Here is a 23,871-nt window from a genome sequence, read left to right on the forward strand (position 1 = left end):
ATATAACAGAGGTTTCCACAAGATCTTAATTGGCTTCCAAATTAAAAAAAAAAATTAAGAGCAAAAAACTTTGGAATAATATCTTGGTTTTATATATATTTAAAAAGGGGGGGGGGAAGGTTAAGGCTGAATCTTGTTTTGGTCATTACATATGGCAGAGATGACAAGCAATTTGGAAGATTTGTCTCATTTATCAGCCTTCCACCAGATTAAAGGAAATGTTCATGCTGAGCCGGCTGCAAAAGATGGTTTAAAGGTTATTTTCATTTGGTGTATAAGCAGGCATCATGCCAAAACCAACTGACTACCTTAGTGGAAAGCTGTTATGCAAATGTAGACAAGATCTGTGTTACACCAGCGGAAAGCTTCCTTATTGAAATTAAGATAGATCCAAAGTGGCCTTTAACATAGTTTCCAGGTTCTTTTTTAAATTGCTTGGCATGCTCTCTACGTTTTATTTGTCTATATGCCATCTCAATCATAGATCAAAAGCTAGACAGGGCATTCCAGACATCATTGTATGACTTTATAATTGTCCACAGGAACTGCTAAATGAAGCAGGTGTTAATGACTTCAGCATTATGGGAGTATTATCAAAGATACTATGTAAAAGACAGAAGAAAAATTTCAAAGATAACTCTTTCCTTCTCTAAGCTAAAATCCTTGTGTTGGTACCTTGGTTGTGCCTTGTGTTGGTACCTTGGTTGTGCCTTGTGTTGGTACCTTGGTTGTGCCTTGTGTTGGTACCTTGGTTGTGCCTTGTGTTGGTACCTTGGTTGTGCCTTGGTTCAGTGACTGGCTTCTGATCCAGGTCAGATATTCCAGTACTAACACACAAAGGTGTTCTGACATGAGCTGGAACTGGTCCTTCATGAAAATCTGGTGCATGGCTTTATAAGACTTGGTATCTCTGGAATATTTGTGCTTTGTTAACTTTCAAATGTGAAATTCTGAGAAGAACGCAAATTTGATAGGGTGGCTACAGTATCAAAAAAGAATGAATGAAGCTTAATTTTTTTTTTCCTTCAAACTTTTCATTTGCTCACCTCCAGTAACCTCAGATTCTTATTATTCATGGGGCAAAAGCTGGCATATGCAGTGGCTGGTTCTGAGCTAAGCACATGTTGATTTTTGCTATCAATTTTTGCTAGGTCCTAGAACAGATGACTGCTGGAGCTAACAGCTTGGCTTTTCTCTTGTTCATGTGGCTCTTTCATCCTCTCATTTTTCACAAAAATTCAAGGAATATCCTTGAGATCTTTGGTCTGCCATACTTGATTGAAATTGGCCACAGTTGAAAGTTACAGGGAGAAAGATGGCATGGCAGAATAGTATTGTATGTGGAAATAGGGCTAAACGGGCTATTTGCTAAAGCCTCTGTAGCTGGAAGAGCCAAGGGCTAACTACCTTTTGGGCTTGTGACATGCTCTATAGACACTAGGACTACAAAGAATTGTTTGTATTCTGTACTACTGCTAACTATTTAGGCCTATGACAGACTTATCACAACACTGTTATGAAACTGGTTTTTGTTAGTAGCTTTTTAGGAGGATAAGAATTGATTAATCTTAGTTAAACCCTTCTTTTTGTTCCTGAGGTCCCCTTTGTCACAGATAATGCTTTGTGATAGTATGAAAAGTAGAGCTGGGTTTTATGTTCAGGCTTTTCTGGTAGAAACTGAACTTCCAAAGGGTAAAGTGGACGTGCTTTTACTGGTCTACTTCAACTTTCCTGACCATGGTATTTGAACCTTGTACATATGTCTTTTGCACAGAGTTAGAATTCTTGGCAGACGCTTGATTCTATGTAGAGTAACAGCCACTGCTTCTGGAAAAAAGTAGTTTTCCCAAGAGACAGAGTACTGCATTAAGATATTCCTCTTCTAACAAACTTGTAAAAGTTTGTAAAAACTGTAAAGGTAGAAGTCTAGTAAAATAAGGTCCACAAATGCATTTTAATACGTGAGCTGCTGTAGACTTCTCAGCAGCTACCAAATTGACAAGAGAGGGTTGTTTTGGGGTTTTTTTGTTAGAGGTGATACTCTGGAGAGAGTAACTCCCACTGGCTGATCAGTTCCACTGCTGTCAAGCATGCTGTCATGCAAAAATCATCATCAAACAATTTTATTATTGTATGTCTTTAAATCCAGTATATAGTACTGGTGTGGACATTCCAAAACACTGTATGTCTACCACTACAGCTGTGCGATGGAAGCAATAGGGAAATGGAAAATCATTCACAAACTCTCAAAATCCTTTGATTGTGAAGAACCTTTAATTCCTTGCAAGGTAATGCCATTTGCACAGTTGTTACATCTGGTATTTTTCGGGCCTGCATTACATTGTTTTGGTCTTACCTATGTGAGTACTTCAGATGGTGTCTCAGAATCGCAGAATGGTTGAGGTTGGAAGGGACCTCCAGATATTATCTGGTCCAACACCCCTGCTCAAGCAGGGCCACCTAGAGCTGGTTGCCCAGGATCACGTCCAGACAGCTTTTGAGTATCTCCAAGGAGCGAAATTCCACAGCCTCTCTGGGCTAGCTGTGCCAGTGCTTGGTTATCCTCACAGTTAAAAAATAATAATTCTTGTTTCCTGATGTTCAGAGGGAACCTCCTGTGTTTCAGTTTGCACCCATTGCCTTTGGTCCTGTCACTGGGCACTACTGACTCAGAAGAGCCTGACTCAGTCTTTGCACCCTCCCTCCAGGTATTTACAGACGTTAATAGGACCTTCCCTGAGCCTTGTCTTCTCCAGGCTGAGCAGTGCCAGCTCTCTCAGCCTTTCTTCATATGTGAGATACTCCAGTCCATCATCTTCGTGGCCCTCTGGACTTTCTCCAGTATGCCCATATCACTTTTCTACTGGGGAGCCCAGAACTGGACACAGAACTCCAGGTGTGGCCTCACCAGTGCTGAGCAAATGGGACGGAGCACCTCCCTCAGCCTGCTGGCAATATGTTGCCTAACGCAGCCCAGGGTACCGATAGCCTTCTGGGCTGCAAGGGCGTGTTGCTGGTTCATGTTCAACCTGGTGTCGACCAGGATCCCCAGGTCCTTTTCTGCCAAGCTCCTTTCCAGCTGGGTGGCCCCCCAGCATGTACTGGTATATGGGATTGTTCCTCACCAGGCACAGGATTTTGCACCATTTCTTGTTGAACTTTGAGGTTCTTGTCAGTCTGTTTCTCCAGCCTGTTGGCATTCCCTGTTGCATAGATCAGTTTTTTGAATTTCACTTGTGAAACTCCTTAAAAATGGTATATTTACTCAAGCATAAATTCCTAGTCGCAAACATGTTTATATTTTTCAGAATTGTAACAAAAAGTGCAATCTCACTTGTATTAAAATTTGTAGTTAAGAGTTTTCAGGATTCTTTACTTGTAATTACTTTAACAACAGTGTTATGCGTAAAATGTGGGAATAAAACAGGAAAATCATTTTTTTGAGGCTTTGTAGCAAATCATTTCTGTAGCAATATAACTGCCTCAGATGTGATGGTGTTTTAAAATTTTAACTGTTTTACTGGCATAAACTATGCAATGCAAGTACAGGCTAGGTTGTCATTCATATAGCTTGACTTGCTGTTGGAAGGAGCTCTGAATAAACTAGTAAAGGCTTACTCCAGAGTCTACCTTCTCAAACAAAGTCTGCTAATTAAAGAAAAGAGTTATTTTGAAAATGATCTATTCTTAAGCATTTCTCCACAGAAAGAGAGCATTGTGCTGGCAAGTATGTTTTACTTGTTTAAAAGGATTAGTTTTGTAGGTCTGAAAATGCAAGTATGCGTAGAACATTTGTGTCTTAATACAAAACCCCAAACTCACTGTAAGTAAAAATACAATAAAGGTGATGCAAGTAGTATCTATTTATTCTGGACAGTTGGGAATAAGTGTTCTACAAACAACTTAATTGTCTGGGCCCCAGCCTGTTCTGGAACTTCAGATATTTGAAAATCAAACCAGAGGAAAAAAGTCAGTCTCAAATTCAGTTGCGCAACTGATGTCACTTTTTCTCTGTTTATAAAACCAACTACTGCAGAATAATAAGGCCGAAGGAGGTGCATTTATCACACATTCTGGAATTTTCTATTATGTTTAGAAAACAACCATTATAAAACCTACCTGTCTGGGAATGAAAATGCTTTGAAAATCTATTGCTATAGAGAATGATAAATGACTAGAGTTAAGTTTTGCACATACGGCCAGATAAAAGTTTATCTTCAGGGCATAAGTAGCTGCCAACAATCTGTCCAAACTACTTTAATCTGTTTCTGTACTTCAGTTCCTATTCCGTTTTTAACATTTGATTTAACTCGGGCTTGAAATGTTTTGGTATCTACTTCAAGCCACTGAGTAATACTGATTCTATGTGATCAGCTACTTGTTTAAGATATAGTCAGATAGTATGAGTGTTATGGGGTGGAAGGAGGAGGTCTCAGCAGGCATTAAGCTCCTAATAGTATTACTCTCTCTGTATTATTGATTTAAAGTTACACAGTAAAATGTTATTAGAAGACATGATCATATATTTCATCCCCTAATTATTTTCTTTTATTTTCTGTGCATACTTGGGTGACTAGCACAATGCATGTTTCATTAGATTTGCAGCAAAATAAGCAGTAACAAAGAAATATTTTACTATTTATTTATTTTTCGTATATATAAAGAAAAAGACTAGTAGGAGTTGAAAAAGTTGATCTGTAAGGAGGCTGTGTATTGTGTTAGGCATAAATTTGCCTGTTCCCACTCTCCAGTGATAATGCGTTTCCCCAGAATTTCAGGACATTTGGTGGCTTGGCTGGAGTAGCAGTCTGAGTATCTTGAAATGCCAAACAATTCCCCCAGTTTTGGGAAACAGCTTAGAAAAGCTGAAGGTGAGAATCATCAAAGCGGATCTCAGAGGCAGGGCAAGTCAGGCAAACAAACTGTATGTATATTTATAACTGGTAGACTGTGGATATGTTGTTGAAGACTTTGAAAATAAAAGACAAAGAAATTACTCTTGCAGAAGTTAGGTTCAAGAATTCCTTGCGTAGAAGCAGTTTATAATATGTTTCCTGTAAAGTATCTGTTCATAAGATTGATGCCATGCATTATGTTTTTTTAAAGATACTGTCACCTTTTTCTTCTGTTAGATTGTTTAATTTTGGGTGGTTTTTTTTTTTTCTTTTCTTACCTGAAGGGTTTACTGGGCAAGCTGTTAACATTAACTTGATAATTCTTTGAAACGATTGGAAAATGTGTCTTGATGGTCCTCATCTTTATTATGAAAAAGGAATTTCTGCATAGCCTATAAAGTTCTGATTATCCAGTCTAATGAGGAGTGATCTTGCAGTAGTTTTAAACTTGTCTCACTGAAAATATAGAAATGATCCTCAAATCAATCTTAATGTATTCATAAGGAAAGGATGGCTTGCACATGTTAATCTGAATCTGACTTTCATATGGGGCTTGAGGTGTGTGGCTGGCTGGAGTTGGAATGGGAGCTTGTGTAGACTTGAACTACCTTAGTCTAGCAGCTCTCTTTCCAGTGCTGGAAAACCTAATGTGGAGCAACCTGCCTTGTAAGGAGTACACAGTTGAGGAGGGCACTGGGTTCTCCATACAAGTGCTGTGGCCCATGTTGCCACGCTGTCATTGCTCTTGGTACATATGAAGGGTAAATGAAATTTAGCTCAAATACTTAATTTCTTCAGTTACAGTTCTGATTGCAGGTGTCCATGTAGCTTTACACAGCCTTCCTCTGTCTGTCAAGTGAAAGAAATTGGAAAAAATAGAAATCCTCTGCTTCTTGTTGTAATGAAGTCCAGTGATAAATCTTTGCAGCTGGGTCTGTTCCTTCTTCCCAGGCTCCTGTTTGGTAAAGGAGAATGTGCTTTTCCCTGCTAAATTTTTAACCAAAGATTTATCCTCTTGTTTTTCACATGCCTATTGTGATCTGATGGCTTTGTCAACTCCTTTGACTTGTACTTTTCTGTGTTTAAGCTTTATGAGATACCAAGGCTTTGATTCCTGCTCCTCCTAATTTAGTTAATGGTATGTCCTTCAAGTTGATTACTATCGCTGCTGCTAAAATCTTCGAGACTAAAGGCGCTTTCAGTGGATTCTGGTATATTTGGCCATACACTTTTCTCAGCCTCCTCTATTTGCTTGAGCTCTTCCTTCATCAAGAGAGAAAATGTTCCTTAAGTCAGCTACAAGCACTCTTTGAGATGTATATGCATATGTATTTTTTGTATTATTGGTCTTTAGAAATACATAAGTGCGTTAGGGAGGTTGATGGGGAGAGCGAGTTCTGCTGTGCTGTCAGAGCTCTCAAATCAAGGAGCCTGTTTAGTCAATATTCTTAAAATATTTTGAATGTTTTGAACCTTTACTTGTGGCATCAATGTTAATGTGTACTTTGCATTAGGATCAGAAAATTGATTGAATTGATTTTGATTTTTCTACTGAAATTTAAGCCAAAAAAGAAGGAAAGCTAGTTAAAAAGTCCTAATTCCTGATTCCATTTCTGTTATGATAGACAGCAATTTAATGATTGTCCTGTATAATATAACTACTGCATATCTGACTGTACATTGTAAGAAGGATCCTATTGAATCTTTATGCAAACGTGCAGTGCTTGCACTTAGAATAATTCTCATAATACATTTTAAATAAGAACCAACTTTCCAATTGTAAACCAGAATGTTTTCCTGTGAGGGCCAAATGAGCACTGTGTGTTAAGGACAGATAAATGGAAAATGCCAGCTGAACTGAGTACTTAAACCAGAATAATGACTCAAATAATGATAAGATACCAAAATGGATGGTGTTTATGGAATAGCACTTACGGAATAGTATCAGTGTTAGACAATTTTCCTGTTTTAGTGGGGCCTTCAAATGGTTTGCAGTGGAGCCACTTTTGCGTTAAAAGACTGTAACCTCTCTGGTTGCACGAGGTTCAGTTTCATCCCTTTTACCTCTCCAGATGTGCAGCATGTTTTGTGTCAAAGTAGTCTGTAATCTCAGTGAAATTAGCTTGCTGTAGTAGGTTACACTAGGTAGGGTTTTTCTCCTGCTGTGTTACAATTACTTCTTCTGGAAAATATTTTCATCCTTGATTCATTTGAAGGAAGATGTACCATCTACGGCTTGTTGAGAAACTTGCTTCTAATACTAACATATGTAGTAAATATGACTACTATCTTGAAGATGTGAGCAAAATTGGTTTACAAATGAATCAGCAAGGCTGAAAATATTCTCAAGATTCTTGGATTTTAATCAGGTGATGTGTTTGGATCATTCATGGTACAGATCACCATAGGTTATTCCAGTTCTAAATGCTAAGAACAACTAGCATAGCAGACTAAGCAAATGCACAATCAGGGAGTAGTGTCAGTGAAAAATATTCTGGTGATTGTATAAAATGTAATGGTAAAGCTGACATCTGCCAAATACAGTACTGATTTTCATACCATTATAAAGTGGTATTCTGGCCTACTTCACCTTTTTTTGATCTGAAAAGCAAGAACCTTTTCAGTGGTCTAAGCATTGTGTATGGCAGAGTTTTTGATTTAGTCATTAAACTGAAGACATAAATAATTCACATTATCTTTTTTGTGTATTTTTTGGGGTTTCTCCAAAAAGAGATTACTAGTATACATCAGAAGAATAATGGAGCAAAGTGGTGCATCAAATCCTATTAAATGGAAAAGATAAATTAATGCTTTTGAGTATTCATCTGTATGTCTTAAAGTAATATAAAACAGTAAGTTAAAATTTGAGAATGTGAATATGAATGTAGATGCTTCTTTCTTTTTACTTGGAACATTGTTTCCTACATATAAGAGAATTCCATAATGTTTTTAATAAAAATAGAGATAAAAATTCCTAAAGCGTACTGAATCAATATAGCAATTCAAAAAAGATGCAGTGTGATCAAGCTTGGATTAAAAGCCTCTGTGTGCTTGTCAATAAGGAACTGTGATGAGTTTGGGGGTATCATATTGACTGTGTATTAATACATGGTATCCTATAAGACCATCAGCTGATTGTTTAGAATGTAAATGAATCTGTTGATGGATCCAGTGACTGATGGCTTAAATTCCAATTAATCAATTGCTTCATTGGTTTCTTAATTCAGATCAAATATCTCAAGTACACACAGTTCTTTCATGGTCTTAAGAGAAATTAATGCTTTAAAACTAATTTAATCAGTCTTGTATAAATGCCACTAAATTTTTCAGTTGCATCCTATGTGATGGCGTTGTAGCTTAAATGTTTGGGATGTTTCAGGTCTCTTGGGTTTTTTCCTCCTTAGAAGCTATCATAATTGAAAGCTGCTTGTTATAGTGGTAAATTAAACTCTGTACTCCAACGTGTCATCTTGGTGCTGCTATTCATCTTGTCATCAGTTTAAAATTTTCATGCACATAGTCACTTAAGTAATATAAATGATTTAAAAATTAAGTTGTTCATAAATGATCTGGTGTTAGGTGTGTGAAGTCAAAGTCCATTTTTCTTTTGTTGGGTATATTCCAGTAACCCATCTCTTTCAGTGCTTTTGAATTAAAGCAGGAAGGCTGGTAATATTACCAGACAATATATAGCTGTTCAGGACACCACAGTTCCATGTGCCCTGTTTCCCAGTGACCCATCAATTAATTCATCAGCACTTGACGCGGGCTCTTCACTGTGACACTTATACCAGTTGATCTTAATTTGATTGCTGTTAAAGCCTTCCTTTCCTGACAACTGTTGTCAATTATACAAAATAAAATCAAGTATTCATAAGTAGGCTGTAATAGGATATAGGCAGACAGATTTAATAATTCAGTTTTGCTGAGGCTTGAAAGGCATCAGTTGTAGCTGCTGTTCTCATTTGTAAAAAATTCATTGGATACAGCTCTTCAGAGAGAAGGCAGACATAATTTTATTTATTTAGATTTGACTGAGAAGAAGCCAGACGTGTAGTGGTGGTTTAGCATTATCTCTGTTTAAGAATAACTGACGTGAATTCTTATCAGTTACATATTATAGAAAGCAAATGTAATTTAATTTTATGATTTTTTTTAAGACTAATGTAGGTGCACACTCTACGGTTGTTTTTTGATGATATATCTGTAATGGAGCGTGGAATTCGACCCTGCATTTATGCAGACAAACAATACCTTTTCCAGACTGGGGTGCTTGGTCTTTAATATGCTTGTAAAGTACGCATATTCCTGCATATCTGCTATATACAACTAAATTATAGTTGCTTCCCTCTGATGCATCTTCAGCATAGTATAGCATTAAAATGTGTGTTGTGGCATATTTGAATTATACCTGTAAGTTCTCTTTAGTGCGTACTGGCAAGTCTCTTTTTAAGCTTGCTGATACTTGGCAAAAAATTTGCAAGCAGAAAACTGTTAACTTTAATGTTCTCCAAGAGAAAGTTAAATATGGTTTTCAGAACTTCTATTGTGTTGATTGGCTTTTTATATACTATTCTTTACTGTGTATACTGACGTTTGTAACAAATACCGTGTGTGGGTTGACTGTTAAGGCTCTGTGGAAGGGCTTTGAATGTACTTGTGAAATCTAAAAATGGAAATCTTTTTAAAAATAATTTCACTTGTAAAATGCTGATTAAATAGGTGTAGTTGAAGACAAGATCTGCTGTAAGTGATTGCTCAAAGCAAGAGCAGAAAAAGTGAAGGACAGAACTGTGGAAGTATTTTTATAATGATGTGTCATTCACTTTGTCATTTTTTAATGCTAGTCAGAATAAGTTATTCCTTAGGTTTTTTTCCCCCTGAATTCAGAATCCTCTCTCTTATGTCTCATCTCATGACTTAGAGCTTCTTTCTCAGATCCTTCTTCCAGGCTGGGAACTGGGAGTGGGGAAATGAAAATTAAGTTCTGGATACAGGACAAGTGGGATAGTTTAGTTTCTTATGGCAAGAAAACCATCTTAATTTCTCATGTTGCTATTAGTCAAGAAACCTGGTCAGTCCTAGAAAGCAACTGCTTTAAGTATTAGCATACTTTCCCACCTTCTCTTTGTAAAAACAAAGCTGGTAGACTTCATGATCAAGAAGGAAGCAGGGAGGAAGCTCTGTCTTTTCATGATGCCACTGTACCTAAATTTTTCCTTGCCATTTTCAGAATCTGATTTGCAGGGAATTTCCATGAGTTGATGTATGCATTTTGAGGTATTTGAATTCAATGATTCAGTCTTGGATTATTCAAGAGTGTTATTGCCCAACAAAGAACATGAGGTCATACTTGCATAACTGGTAGGATATTCTGCTTCTGTCTGATTATTTTAGGACACTATTAGGCTACTAAGAAAAGTTCTGTTGCGGTCTCCTACTAAAGAGCCTTTGCCTAAAACATCTCTGAAAGAACAATGTATGTAATACACAGGAATGTATGTAATACACAGGAGATGCTACAAACGACACGCAGTTTTGTTTCTGCAGCAAACTAAACCAACTTCTCGAGGGTAGTTGAGATTTTCTTTCCACAGTTATTGCAAATATTAAATCTCAGTATAATTCAGATCATTTGAAGGGGTTTTTTTTGTTCATTATAGCCTTCCATGAAAATCAAGTGATGCAATTTTATAGAGACTAATTTATATTATTTTCCTTTTGCAAAGTAGATTGCTCTTAGTCTGTCAGTACTGCTATTTTGGGTTTCTTGTGTTAACTACACTTTCTTTAGAAACTACTTGGTAAACAGGCTGAATAGTAAGCTAATTGTTTTAAGGAGAAATTAGCCATCTTTCTGCTTATCAGAAACAACAAGATCTCCAAATGAAATAAAATAGGAATAAATAATTTAATACACAACAATTTTTCTCTTCCAAGTGACTTACTTGAAAAACCCTGTAAGCTAGAATACATTTAAGAAAATATGTAACATCCCAAGTAGTAGCTTGTTTTCAGAAGCCTGTATTAAAAACTGTAATTAATACTGAGAAGTGTGTATATAAAAATAAAATTTAAGTGCTTGGTGGTAGCACAAGTTTATGTACATTACTATAATTTCAGGAAATTAAAGATATCTACACATAAAGAAATTAATGCATAAAATATGAATAGCAAGTTTAGTAGTATAACAAATACAAGATTTGGCTATCTGGTGATGATGCATAGTATTAATTAAGAGAAAGCTTATGATATAATTGGGTTTTACTTCATTAAGAAGCTTCCCTTTCTGGTTTGGGGGGGGATTTTTTTTCTCTTTTTTTCTCTCACTTTCTTTTAAAGTTTAAGGCTAAAATACAACCAGCATTTTCCAAGCACAGCCTATATTTAGTTTGAAAATTTTTGTCCAGGGCCTTTTTCTTTAGGATTTCTAGAGGTAGGCAGGTTCACAAAAGATGATGCACATGTAAGTGTAAACCATTCCCAGAAGCATTTGACATGTACGTGTCCTGCATGTATGTTCTGAATAAAGCCTTAAGTCCAGCTCACACTGAATAAGCAGGATTCTTCCTTACTCTGTATTGAGCACAGTACGTTGTTTGACAAATCTAGGCCAGGCATATCATGGCCCTAAATAAGTGCCTTCATAGATGAGCTTTTGTATCGCTTTCAAAACACTGTAAAAGCTGCTGAAATAAATGTTATTTTTGTTCAATATTCTATTAACACACAAAATAGCTTTTAAAAAAAGATGTGTTTTATCCATAGTATCTCAAATAACCATAAACAAGAAGTCTGTTAATAATTAGCAATGTATCCTGATATTTTGAAGTTACATAGTTACTTCACGTTCGTAAAATGGTTTTTGTCCTTTGTATTGCAGGTGCTGCTTTTCCACAGAAAAGCAATCTTAGAGTAAATTCTGGACAGGCCTCAAATAGTTGGGCTTTTGCTAAAGCACAAAAAATGGAATTGTAGTCCTAGGACTTCCCTAAGCATGCAAGCTTCACAGATTTCAACTGAAACGGTTTTAAAAATCAGTTTGGTTGCACTTGGGCAGCACCTTGCATGGATGTGCTCTAAATTGATTTATGCCTGTCTTCAACTGATTAGGCTAAATGAATATTACATACTTCTAAATTAGTTTAAATGTGCTCATGTGAAGTTTGCACCACTTTTGATAAATGATTAAACTCTTGAAACCCAGTGTAATTTCTGTAAATCAACCCTTAAATTCTAATTCAGATCATTCCAAAATTTTCACTATAAAGACAGAAATGTCAGACGTTCACAATGTTCAACTTTGTCCACTAATCTTGAATGACTGTGTATTGTTATGGGAAATGAGCATCTGAGTGCTTTCACTGTATAAAATAAAAAGTTTAATTTTATTCATTCTCCTTTATATGTAGCCTTATGAAAATTTCTTATGTTCAGTGTGGAATTTCTTTCTTTTTTTTTTTGTAGACAACTATGCTTTGGTAAATATTTAAAATACTTCATGACTTTTCCTTTAAGCAGCACAGAACTTAAACTTTTGATTCTTTGTGTGCTGTAAAATAATTGTCAGGTTCAAGAGTTACCACTGAATTTAGAGGGAATAGCAATTCCTGATGTTTGTATAGATGTTTTGTTCCTGACAAGTCATATTCAGGTTAGAAATGTAAGAGATTTTTAACAGTGACCTAAAGCATTCTGTTAAAGTACGTAACACAATTTTTTACTACATTTATTTTGTTGAATTTTTTTTTTAATTTTGTGAATGGAGGGAGGGGGCAGTGCTTCCAAGCATTTCAAAATGGAGCAGTTACAATAGCTATTTTTTCAGCAGACTTTGATTTTTAGGAGTTTTATGTACTGCTGACTCAAATACCTTCCAAAGGTAAAGTACATGTGACTTCTATGCAATACACAGTGGAGAATATTTATTTTTTTACAGGTCCAAGGGCTTGGTAGGGGTGAAGAGTTGTTTTTATACATTGTTTCTAATTACATGTTTAATTTCCCATGTTTATAGCTTAGTTAAGCCAGGTTTAAAAGCAGTATCTCATAGTATAATTAAAATTACTTAGTCAAATCTGCTGCAGTATTTGAAGTAGAGGATTGTATTGTTTCAGTTTTGCTGTTGTGATCACTATTGAAAGCTGACTTGGCAGAAAGCAGTCCCTTTTTCTGGATAAAAGGGAAACGGGCTATGAGATAAGTTATTGATGAAATTAACTGCTGAAGTGGAGAGGAAATGCAGCTGGCCAATACATGTCATAGTGTGAGCTCTATTAAATGAATATATGTGCAGTCAACCATTCACAGGAGCCACACTGGTCTTGAACTGCATTGATCTATAGTATAATTCTAAATGAAATTGATGGAAGAGAGCAACCATTGACAGGAAAGGTAAAGAGAACCATGAAATGTCTTGTACAGGAAAAGTATGATGGAAAGTAGGCTCATCTATGCCATGGATAGAAAGTGCGGTGAAACCGTGGTATTTCTAGGTGTTCCTAGGTACCTCACCCTTAATTATAATGCAATGTATGTCACTGGACTCTTCAAAAAGTGCTTTATAGTATTTTATTTTTAGAAGACAATCCATAAAGAATCCTGTCAAGAATTTAAAGTCAGCTTTTCAAGAACTTTAGATACAGCTTTGCAGCTTGCAGCTCTGAGCTTTGGGTGAAATTTAGTTGTGATAATGTGTTCTAAGAGCTGTTTATATTAACATTTAAAGATTTGTTTACTTACTATGCACTTAATATAAATACGGCTGTTACATGAAGGCTTGTAAGCTTCTTTCAAGACTGTTGTGCAAAAATGCTACCTTCTAGTCAGATATAATTTCAGGTGGCTTCTCTCTTAAGCATGTCCTTTCAGACCGTTAGCTCATTGAATTGCTTAATTTACAGGCCTTGATGAATAAAACATTGGGTTCTGTTAGATATTACTTAACATCAGGGTCCATGTGTCCTATAAAAGAATCTCTCTTAATTTTGTGTTCACTGGTAGGTACTCTTTCTTGATGTATTGCCTATTAGATTCAAAGCTTGAAGCACATTGTCGTCTTGTCTGTGTAAGAAGACTCAAACTTGGATAAATTCCTTTGCCAGTTTCCTTCAGTTTAATTGCTACCATATCACTTCTAGGGATGAAACTACTTTGTTAGTTTTTATTGGATTGGTTAAAATAGAGAAGGAATTATGGGTATATATGCATGTATGTCTATACACATTGTTTAAAATTTACAAATAACTAGAAAAATCTATTTTTATTTCACACCCATAGCACACAGTAACAATAGCGTATACAGTTGTTAGGCTGTAGCATAATGGAAGTTGTGATTATTACTTCAGAAATATTTAAAGTTTCCTTAGTGTAGCAGTTGTGAAGAGTATTGCTAAAATTTTACCACCTTTTTTGAAGGCTTCAAACTAGATGGAAATTGTAGTTAATTGTATGTATGTTTAATAGATTTGCAATGTTCGTGTGCAGTCTTTTGAATCTTACATTAGTAACCGATGTAATACTCCAGAGTTGATGATATCCATCAAACTAGTTATTGGGGCAGGGAGAAGGTCTGCACTGGTCTCAATGTTCTGTTTCTTGAATACTAGTCTTCTGTCTGTAAAACATACTGATTCTCTTCAGTATGTATCAGTCTGTATCTTGAGCTTCCCTTCTATCTTAAGTACTCTGCACGTGTTGACAGGTTTCTTTAGCCTTGGATCCTTGACAATTACAGATGATTCAAAATGATTTCTTTTAAGTATAATACATTGGGACCCATATTGTTTTGAATGGTATCCATGTTAAGGATTTATTTTAAAAAATTTTTTTCAGAGAAGCCAGGAGACAATAAGCAGTGGAAGTTTGTGATGTCATACCAGCAGAGACACAAAAATCACAGGCATCAGTTCATTATTCTATTGTGTTGGCATTGTACAAGTGACACAATTCTAAAAAGAAAAAAAATTAAACCTGTTTCAACTTCAGCCAGTGAAGTTGTATCTCTTGCTGGTAACATTTGGAAACTTGCCTAGAAACTATTAAGAAATCTGATTTCCCCCCCGCCCCATTCATAAACAGGCACGTTGTTAATTTTATCAGAAAAATTGTACTATCGAGTGAGATGTGGAGCATTCCTGAAAGAAAACACACAGACATTCCAAAATATGAATGTTTTTGTGTAGCACATTTATTTAAAAATGGTTGTAAATTGCTTTGTTTTCACTCTTCTAAATTTTTTAACCCGAACTGAATTTTTGAGATCAAAAAAATAGTTTGATGTCTCTTTACAACTTCAAGGTTCGTGTTTCATTCGAACTGACCAGCTTGATGGAGAAACAGACTGGAAACTGAAGGTTGCTGTCAGTTGCACACAAAGATTGCCAGCTTTGGGGGTAAGCGTTTTATCTGTTTGCTTTTAAGATATCTTCCATGTATGCATATATATCTCTTATGTAAAAGACTGTTACAATTATTCTAAGTATTGGAAAATACCTGTTACCACAGTCTTAGTTTTTGCAATAAATAGGAGATAGATATTCCACTGAATGCTGAATGAGAAGTTGGTTATGCAAATATTCTTGCTTTTACATTGAAAAGAAACTGAGACAGAATTGGGTTTTTATCTTTCAACTTAGTGGTTCTCATTGTGGTCCCCACTGAGATCCATACTCCCCAGAACCATATCACAGTTGTAGTGTTTTCGACCAAGTGTTATACTGCAAATGCAAGTCATTCTTGCCTCAGGAACTGTTGCTTTAATCACTAACTTGTCAGCTTGGGAAGCAGCAGTCTGCTCTTGGAAGGTAAAGTGCTTTTTGTTGTCAAGATGCTTTCTGGTCTGACTAGGTGCAATGTGCGAGTTCTTGCAAGGAGGGCTCTCTGTGAGTTGCCTGAATGTGTGTATTTTTTGAGTGCATATATGTGTCATGTCACGGGTAACTATTAAAATCGAGAAAAAGGACACATGTATGTGTGTGTATATATGTATACATTCAAAATAGACATGTATCTACAAAAATGTATGTAGAATTGTATAAAAGTCTCTTAATGAGAAGCTGAATTGTGTCCCTTGTACTGGGGAAGCTTGCTGTTTTACAGGAGAGTTGGCTTGGTATTAAGAGACTTCCTCTGAAAACATACTCAAGTTACAAGCTTGTGGAAATTTACCTGTACAGAATTTCTGGTGTTTTGACACTAAATCCTTTAGGTGTTTTATTAAAGGCAAACATACCTTAAGAGGGCTGTTTATATGCCATGTCAATAGAAAAAGTGTTAGAATATCTGCCAGATCTTAGCAGGACTTCTGCAGTTATTCTTCCAGAATTACAGAGTTGCTGCCACACTGAAATTAGCAAAAGGGAGAGATCTTTTCATGTGTTCATAGTGCTCTGGCTACTGGCTTCACATGTGACAGGAGGAGGAAAAAATAGCTAGGTTTGAATTTAGAGGATTGGGAACAAGGGATGGAACTGGAGGTTGGTCATGCCAGACAGAGATGCCAAGTCAGGCTCCAAGTCGGGAGTTCTGGTGCAAGAACAGACATTAACAAGTATTCTGTAACCTGCAGCTGGATTCAGTATTTGTAATAATGCTTCTCCTGTAGGTTTTTACCATTTAATCACTGGCCTGTCTTATTTTCTCATTAAAAAAAACCCATGTACACATTTGAGACAGATGCATGCATTTGACTCAAATCCAGTCAATTTTCTATCTTGCTTTGATTTTTTTTTTTATTAAATAGTGTTTTTCAGATAATTACAACTGTGTCCAACTTGGCTATTATTTTTTTATTTCTCTTTTGTTTTGGAAGCATCACTGACTGCACTCAGCAAATACAACTCTGTGCAGAGCACTGCCTCTTTGAGTTCTGTTTGCTGGTTATAATTTCGGTGTTCTGAGCTTGGAAATTTCAGTGTTCTGAGCTTTGGTGTTCTGAGTCTGAAATCTGGAGTAAATTACAATGCAAAGGTTTCTCTACACTCTCCTTTGGAAAAGAAAATAAAAAAATTTACATGATCTTTCATCTTTTTTTTTTTTTTGAAAAAACCCAACAAATCTATGTCTGAAGTTTTCCCTCCTTGCTAGAAAGAAATTGACCTGTTAGAGCAGCGAATTGTTGTACTGTAACTTTTATATTATGTTCTTTGTTTAAAAAAAAAAAAACCAAACCTGTTATCAATAGACTTGACAAATAAGTTATTAAGCATCTATGGTGACAGTATAAAATTATGGTTAAACCTGTGCATTTGATTTGAAAGAAGTAAATGTTTTATTGTAGTTGTTTACAGTGGAAAATAAATCAGAAATGGTTGAAGTTGGGGAGTCTGCATTTGAATGGTAGGACATGCAGCCTCAGCTTCCTGCAGAAGTGAAGGTTTGCTTCAGGTGGTGGTTGTTTTGGGCATGTAGGGGAGGGAAAGGCAAGGTATCACCAAGAAATTATTCATGCGTCTTGGAAACAGTATACAAGAGTCAACTGTACATTATAGTAACCATTTCTTCCTTAGTTGCTATTAACCCACCTCCAACTGATCTGTGCTTCTTGCAAGATTTTTATATTCTCTTCTTGAGCTGTAGGTGACAACCTGAGTTGCATCATCAGGTGCAGTTAATCAAGGAGCTACATACACTTAACAAACCTTCCCTGGCTACCAGCAGCAAATGGAAGCCACCAAGCAGTGGATGTGCCTCTGCACTTTCTCTTATCACGCAGTTATTGGTGGTTAACCACGCTAGCCAAGACTTTGTCTGCATTAAGCTGACATGTCATCCTGAAGTAACTGACACTGGGTATAATACTTCTGCCAACTAAACTAAACTGTCTCCCAATTTCCATACTGTGTGGTTTGGTCAAACCATTGACACTTGGTGGTTCTTTAATGAGATCATTTTAAATGGCTGCTTCCCAGCTGGTCTTAGGCTGTTTGCAGTGGTCAGGTCATATATCTGCTTCACTCTTAAGCCCCATCTGTCTGAATTATTTTGGGGAAATGGTAGCCTAACGCACCCAAATGTAAACGATTCTTAGGGGATCCCCACATCCTTCACAGAAGATAATACTTGGCGCGCATCCCAGAAGGCTGTTTCCATTCCTGTGGAAAGCACATTGGTATTTCTTTAATTTCTGCAAAGACACTTTTACCTTTACTGGGATGGCAATAATATGCAAGAGTATCAGCCATCTAAAGAAACTCTGTGGATGGACAACTTCAGAAGATTAGTATGAAGCTCTAAGCAAGCTGTGAATTTTAAACTAACAAAAAATAGCTTTATGGAATTATTTTATTCTAAGCCTAATCTTTGTCATTTCTAATAGAGTCATAAGCTGTATCTGTATGTAGGCCCTACACGTATTCTTCTTTTTTTAAAGTTAAATTAAAATGCAGTAGGCAGAATTATTTCTTTATAGTTACAGTAAAAATAATGGGTTTGGAAAAAAGAGTAAAAATAGGATACATACTTTAAACATGTAGGGATAGTGTTTGGCACCCTTTGAAACTTTACACCCAACTTATCTAAAAAGGGATGCTTAAAATATGTCGTTGAGGTTTTCTCAACAAACAGTATTCAAGCTCTCTTGTACACACAGTGGAAAACATTTGAAGGAACTTGGTTAAAAGTAAGGATCATTTGAGAAATCCATTTCAAGTAGACTTTTTCTCGCCCTAGGCTTCTACAGTATCCTCTGTTGCTGAAAACTTATCTTAATAAAACTGAAAAATCAGGCAAGTTGTTTTCCAGATACTAACTTGAAAATGTCTGTTGCTTTGTAAAACAACCCTATGTTTTGTTTCTGTTCCTAACTTGAAAAACCACTATTTTACAGCAATTATCTCGCTAATCTGTACAGTGTGTAGTAGCGGCATATGCTTTTTGATAGGCTTAAAACTACTTTTGCAGAAACTCGTTGGGGTTTGAAGCAGTCTGGCAAAAGACTGAGCTTTTTGGTCCGGTCTGGGATCAACTTTGGTTTCCTTTCCTCTACAAAATGTTAGGAAAATTGGGCAGTGATCCTTCCTTCTTCTAAAAGAAGCTGCTGGGACGTTTCATTTTATTTGCATTGTCTGCTGCACAAGGTGGGCAGTGCATCGTCTTTGCCTCCCAAATAATTGACATGGTGAAAATAAGGCACTTCAGGGAACACCTATCTAAATGTTTTGCTTTAGCTTTTTTAACTCAAGCCATTAATGAAAACTGTTTTGCTTTAAGGAATTTTGGAAAATGAACCTTCCCAAATACCAGATCGCTTATACCTGATAAATGCCGGTTTCTATCCATTCCGTGGAACACTAGCAAACACCATTGCCACTCCCATAGGTAGTATGTTACTAAAATTCTTCTGATGTGCCCGTTTTATTGTACACGTAGCGGTCACCCGTGGACCCGGGAAGGCTGTGCGCGCCCTACGCCAGGGGAGCGGCCCTGCCCTGCCGTACGTCGTGGTTGCCACCTGCTGGGCGGCCGCCGGCACAGCGGCGGGAAGGCGGCACGCGGGGCCCCGCCCTCCGCCCCGCCCCGCCCTCGCTGCCAGTTGAGGGCGAGTCCCGTCCAGGCGAGGAGGCGCGGCACAGGTTGCTTTGTGATAATGCACAAAACTAATTTTGGATTAGTTGAAAGACACGGTAAAGAAAATAGGTAGGGCATGGTGCATTCTGTGCCTACAAAGAATTACGTGGAGAACTCAAAGTTCTATTAGTCTTGTCCTTTTCAAAGACATGAAGCTTGTGTTTTCATTCAGTACTGCCTTTAAACTGGATTGAAGGCTCATATTTGTATGGGTGGCTACAAAAATGGGTTAGGTTTCCGAGGTTAACTTTATACGTGTTCATGATAAACCAGCAGTTGGCTGCAGGGCGTCCGTTCACAAAGACAACCTGTTCAGACAGGGGGGTGCAGGGGGTTGTGGGACGCAATCTCTGGGGTCCGGCGTTTTGCCCTTGCTGTCTCTGGGCTGATGTTCTGGGGTTTTCCTGTAACGGATCGAATCGTTTCAGTTAACTTTCTGGCTGAAGTAGCAGTTGTTCATTGCAGTAGTGTTTTTCCTGGCTTCCAGGGACTCTCCACGCGTAAAGCAACACCTGTTACAGTGTCTTCTCCGTGTGCTTGCAGCGCGTTTTCAAAGCTGAGGCTTAGAGTTCATATTTACATATTAAAACATGGTTTTAATAATTTAAGAGAATGTGTGCAAGTTGAGCATAAAATAGACTATAAACAATTTGATCATGTGTTTGACAATGTACTCTCCATAATTGTCACTCATTTTGATTTCTTTAGTTATCTGTTGTAAAGGCAGTGTGTATCTTGTGTTGGCATGAGCTGTCAGTCGTGTCAACAGAGCAGCGCTGTAACCCTACCCACTGTGACACCCAGAATAAACAAACCTGCAGACCTTCAGAGCTTTTCTTAAAGAACAAATGACACCACCAAGATGATCAGTACAGATTTTGTTGTCTTTCTAAAGCACTTAATGTGATCAGAGAACTAAAATTTCAGCAAGTCATTTGACGGCTAAGCAGCAAATATTGTAACACCTAGATTAGGTTTCTTGCAGTTTCATAGGTGGGGCAGTTCTGGCGATACATGTGTTCTGAGGCATTCTTCTCTAGCTTGTGTGATCAACTAAATTTATTAACAGCAATGAGGTCACTGTAATTTTCAATAAATGGTGGCTTGCTGATTTATATCAGAAGATCCATACAGCAGTAAACAATACCATTTACATTTAATTAGTTTTATTGAACCAAAGGCAATTTTATTTGTAATGAACTACATGTTATGATTAAGAATGTATTTTAATGATCTTTAAGTAAGGTGAACAAATGTTGCCCTTGACCTACTAGAGGAGATTTTTCTATGTTATTGATAACTTCATGGTGAATTTTAAATTGTGAAATGCAAAAGAGAACATTTTCATTATTGTACCATCATCAAATTGTTTCCTGACTTTCAGTGCAGAAGGATGAAATGCATTCTTCTGAATTATTATTTTCAAGTATGAGAGAATTAAATGCATATCAGGTTTTTTAAAAAATCACATCTACTGTTGTATAAAAATAACTTAATTTTTATTGCTTGAGATTCAAGTCTTTCATATAGTTTATTTAATCTAGAACTGTTACAATCCCCCTACCCAAGGGTTTTTTTTTCCTTGAGTAAGAAAATAACTGAGGTCATTTGCCCTCACTGTCTCCTAAAAGCAATGTAATTTTAGATTTAGAATACTGTTTCCATTGAACATATCAGTAGAACTATTTGGCTTCAGTGAACCAGCAGTTCAATACTTATAGTATGAAAATAAGTCTTTACTGAAGCTGAATTTCACAAAGACCAAGTCCTTCATTAGTTAAATCATTAATAAAAAGTAGTTGGTTTATTTTTTTAAATATAATGAAATCCTTTGTTTCAGGTAATTTCCCTTCTCCCTGCTTTTGTATAGGGGGAAGCAATGACATAACCTAACCAGGTAAATTTTTCTTGCTCCGTGAGCAGAAGTTATATTTAGATGTGGTGTTGTGTACAAATCTTGATGTCTCCCTGTTAAATTCACCATTGCGACTTCTCAAGATACTGAGATGAGAAACACACAGCTTCTACTACTGGGAAAGCAGCACTAGGTGAAGGAACTTCTTTGTACTCTTATAGTAATCTTTATTGTTGAATGCGGTTCATATATAATCTGTCTTCTGTAACTGTATCATTCTTTGGATTTCTCTTTCTTTCCCTTGTATTATAAAACTTCGTCTACTGTATTTTATTGGCCTGAGAATGATGTCCATTTGGAGTACAGAGCATTGGGCTACAGAGAAAAAGTCCTTATCCCTCTTTACCCTAATAATGAAAAAATACTTCAGAAAGCTACTGAGCATGTGTAATATGCTTGTATGTCTTTCCTTTCTACTACTCATGAATGAAATGCCAATGAACTGCCACCCCGGATTTCTCTCAGACCGTAGGTTTTTCTTAGTTTTTTTGGTTTTAGGAAAAAACATGCACTTTTGGAATACTCTGCCGGTTCTAGTTTGTGGCATTCCAGAGTAATGCCACAAGTGTGTAGGGAACGTGCAGATCTCAGTTTCTCAGAAAGATAAGTGAGTTTGAGTTGAAATTCAAAAAAGAAAAAAAGGAAAACATGAAAGTTTAGGTGTTAAATCAGAAATACAAAAGAAGAACTAAAACATAAAAAAAAAAAAAGACACCAAAGGGATGTGGCAGAAATTTTTATGTTTAAATCGTAACAAAGGAGAATATCACAGTAGAAGAAAATAGAAAGATTAGAAACCAGGAAAATATATTACTGTACAAATGCCAATATAGTTAAAAAGGTGGATATTTCTGCTTCCTTTTATTCTACTGTTGCTTCCCACTAAAGCATTCTTTGAAAAGAGAGTAGTTCTTGGTTGACGCATTTCACTAGCAGTTTTTATTGTGTACGTGGGTATGTGTGTGGTATTAGTTTTCTGCTGTGCTATACACTACTGAGAGACTCTTTATTTTTCTTTGCATAATAAAGCACATAATAGCCTGGATTAGCTAAATTGTAAGTGATAACAGATTGGAAAGAAGTGAATGATGAAGATATAGGACACCACATGTGTATTAGTTTCATATGAATTATTTCTCGTGAACCTGATGAAAGTAGGTTGGAGGAACAAGGATGCAATGAATGAACTTCGTGTGAAAGACTACAATAAATGGCTAATGGTTTAAGATAAAGATAATTTGTGAGAGTTAATGTTCAGATTTGATTTATGTTTTAAAAAGCATATGAAATACAAAGCCTGTGTGTTTTTGCAAGGTATGAAGGGAGAGATTTCTTGTCTGCAGAATATAAATAGAAATACAAATTCATTATTTATAGAGCTATACATTTTTAAACTAAAGTCAAACGTGTTTGATAAATGTACAACAGATTTTAAAAAAACATTCATTTTGATCTGGAAAAGTGAAAAAATAATGATATTCAAATATCTGTAGCCATTTTATCGGAGAAAAAAAGGATACAAATGTGTCAGATTTGAAGACATTAACACAGGTGGACAATTGCGCCTTCAGTTAACTCTTGTAATGTTCAAGTTATGTAATAGTCAAAGGTAGTTATTTTTTCTTATATTCAAAATGATGAACAAAAAATGATGGCATGCTTTTAAAAATAGCTACATTTCAGCCAAGGTGTGGTTATATGTCCATGAAAGAGGCTGTAAAATTAATTCCACTTTCGAAGATAGCACATTCTAGCTAACATGAACAGGGTATTGTAGCCATGTAATCTGCTCCCCAGAGATGGTGTCTGATTAGCCTTCTGCAAGATCCATCCAATAATAAAGGATGGAGATAACCCAAATAGTTAGGCGCCACATACGGCGAGAAGAGTAGACACTCTTGCATTTCATCAGAGGTTATGATTCTTTGCCTGGGATTTGGTATCAAGCATCTGGTCCTCTCCAGAGTAGAAATTGAATTGTGGATCCATGCACGAGTGGTCTACTCATGTTGAAATCTCTTAGCTGCTGTTGGTCCTGACCATCTAAAAAGCACCAAAAGGTTTGCTTTTGTCATGAGAAGAAACCCCTTTGTATCAGGTTTTTAACAATTAGTCTGCAGTATTCTTTCTGTGGGAGGTGGATGTTTCAGAACAATTACCTGATGAAATAATTGTTTCAGAATTTTGAAGTGATCCTCCTTGGGCCTCTAGGGACAGCTCTTAAGATCTAACAATCACCAGATTTTGTTTTTTTCTTCCCCTGTTTATACCATACCGCCATCTATTTGCACAGCCTAAGTCTGTATAAAGAGTCTTATTCTTCCTAGTTTTAGGGTAGGATGTTCATGGGTTGTTTGCTGTCATGAGTAGTAGTACCATGTATATTAGACCCAATTTTATCAGAGTACTTTAGCGTATCCCTAACTTTAAGTATTTGAGTAATCCTGTTGATGTATCTATCCAGGCTTTCTTGAAGCTGATGGGGTTTTCTCA

At 36.6% G+C, this 23,871-nt stretch overlaps 1 protein-coding gene across 1 annotated transcript in view; it reads left to right on the plus strand.

Annotated features, from left to right (window-relative positions):
• ATP9B (ATPase phospholipid transporting 9B (putative)) overlaps positions 1–23,871 on the plus strand; it is a 172,921-nt gene that overhangs the window by 55,635 nt on the left and 93,415 nt on the right. Inside the window, exon 8 of the mRNA XM_050915840.1 lies at positions 15,195–15,289. Within this exon, the coding sequence (XP_050771797.1) occupies positions 15,195–15,289 (95 nt within the window). The remainder of the gene's footprint in view (positions 1–15,194; positions 15,290–23,871) is intronic.

The sequence above is a fragment of the Gymnogyps californianus genome, chromosome 2 (assembly GCF_018139145.2).
Source record: "Gymnogyps californianus isolate 813 chromosome 2, ASM1813914v2, whole genome shotgun sequence".
Taxonomy (NCBI): domain Eukaryota; kingdom Metazoa; phylum Chordata; class Aves; order Accipitriformes; family Cathartidae; genus Gymnogyps; species Gymnogyps californianus.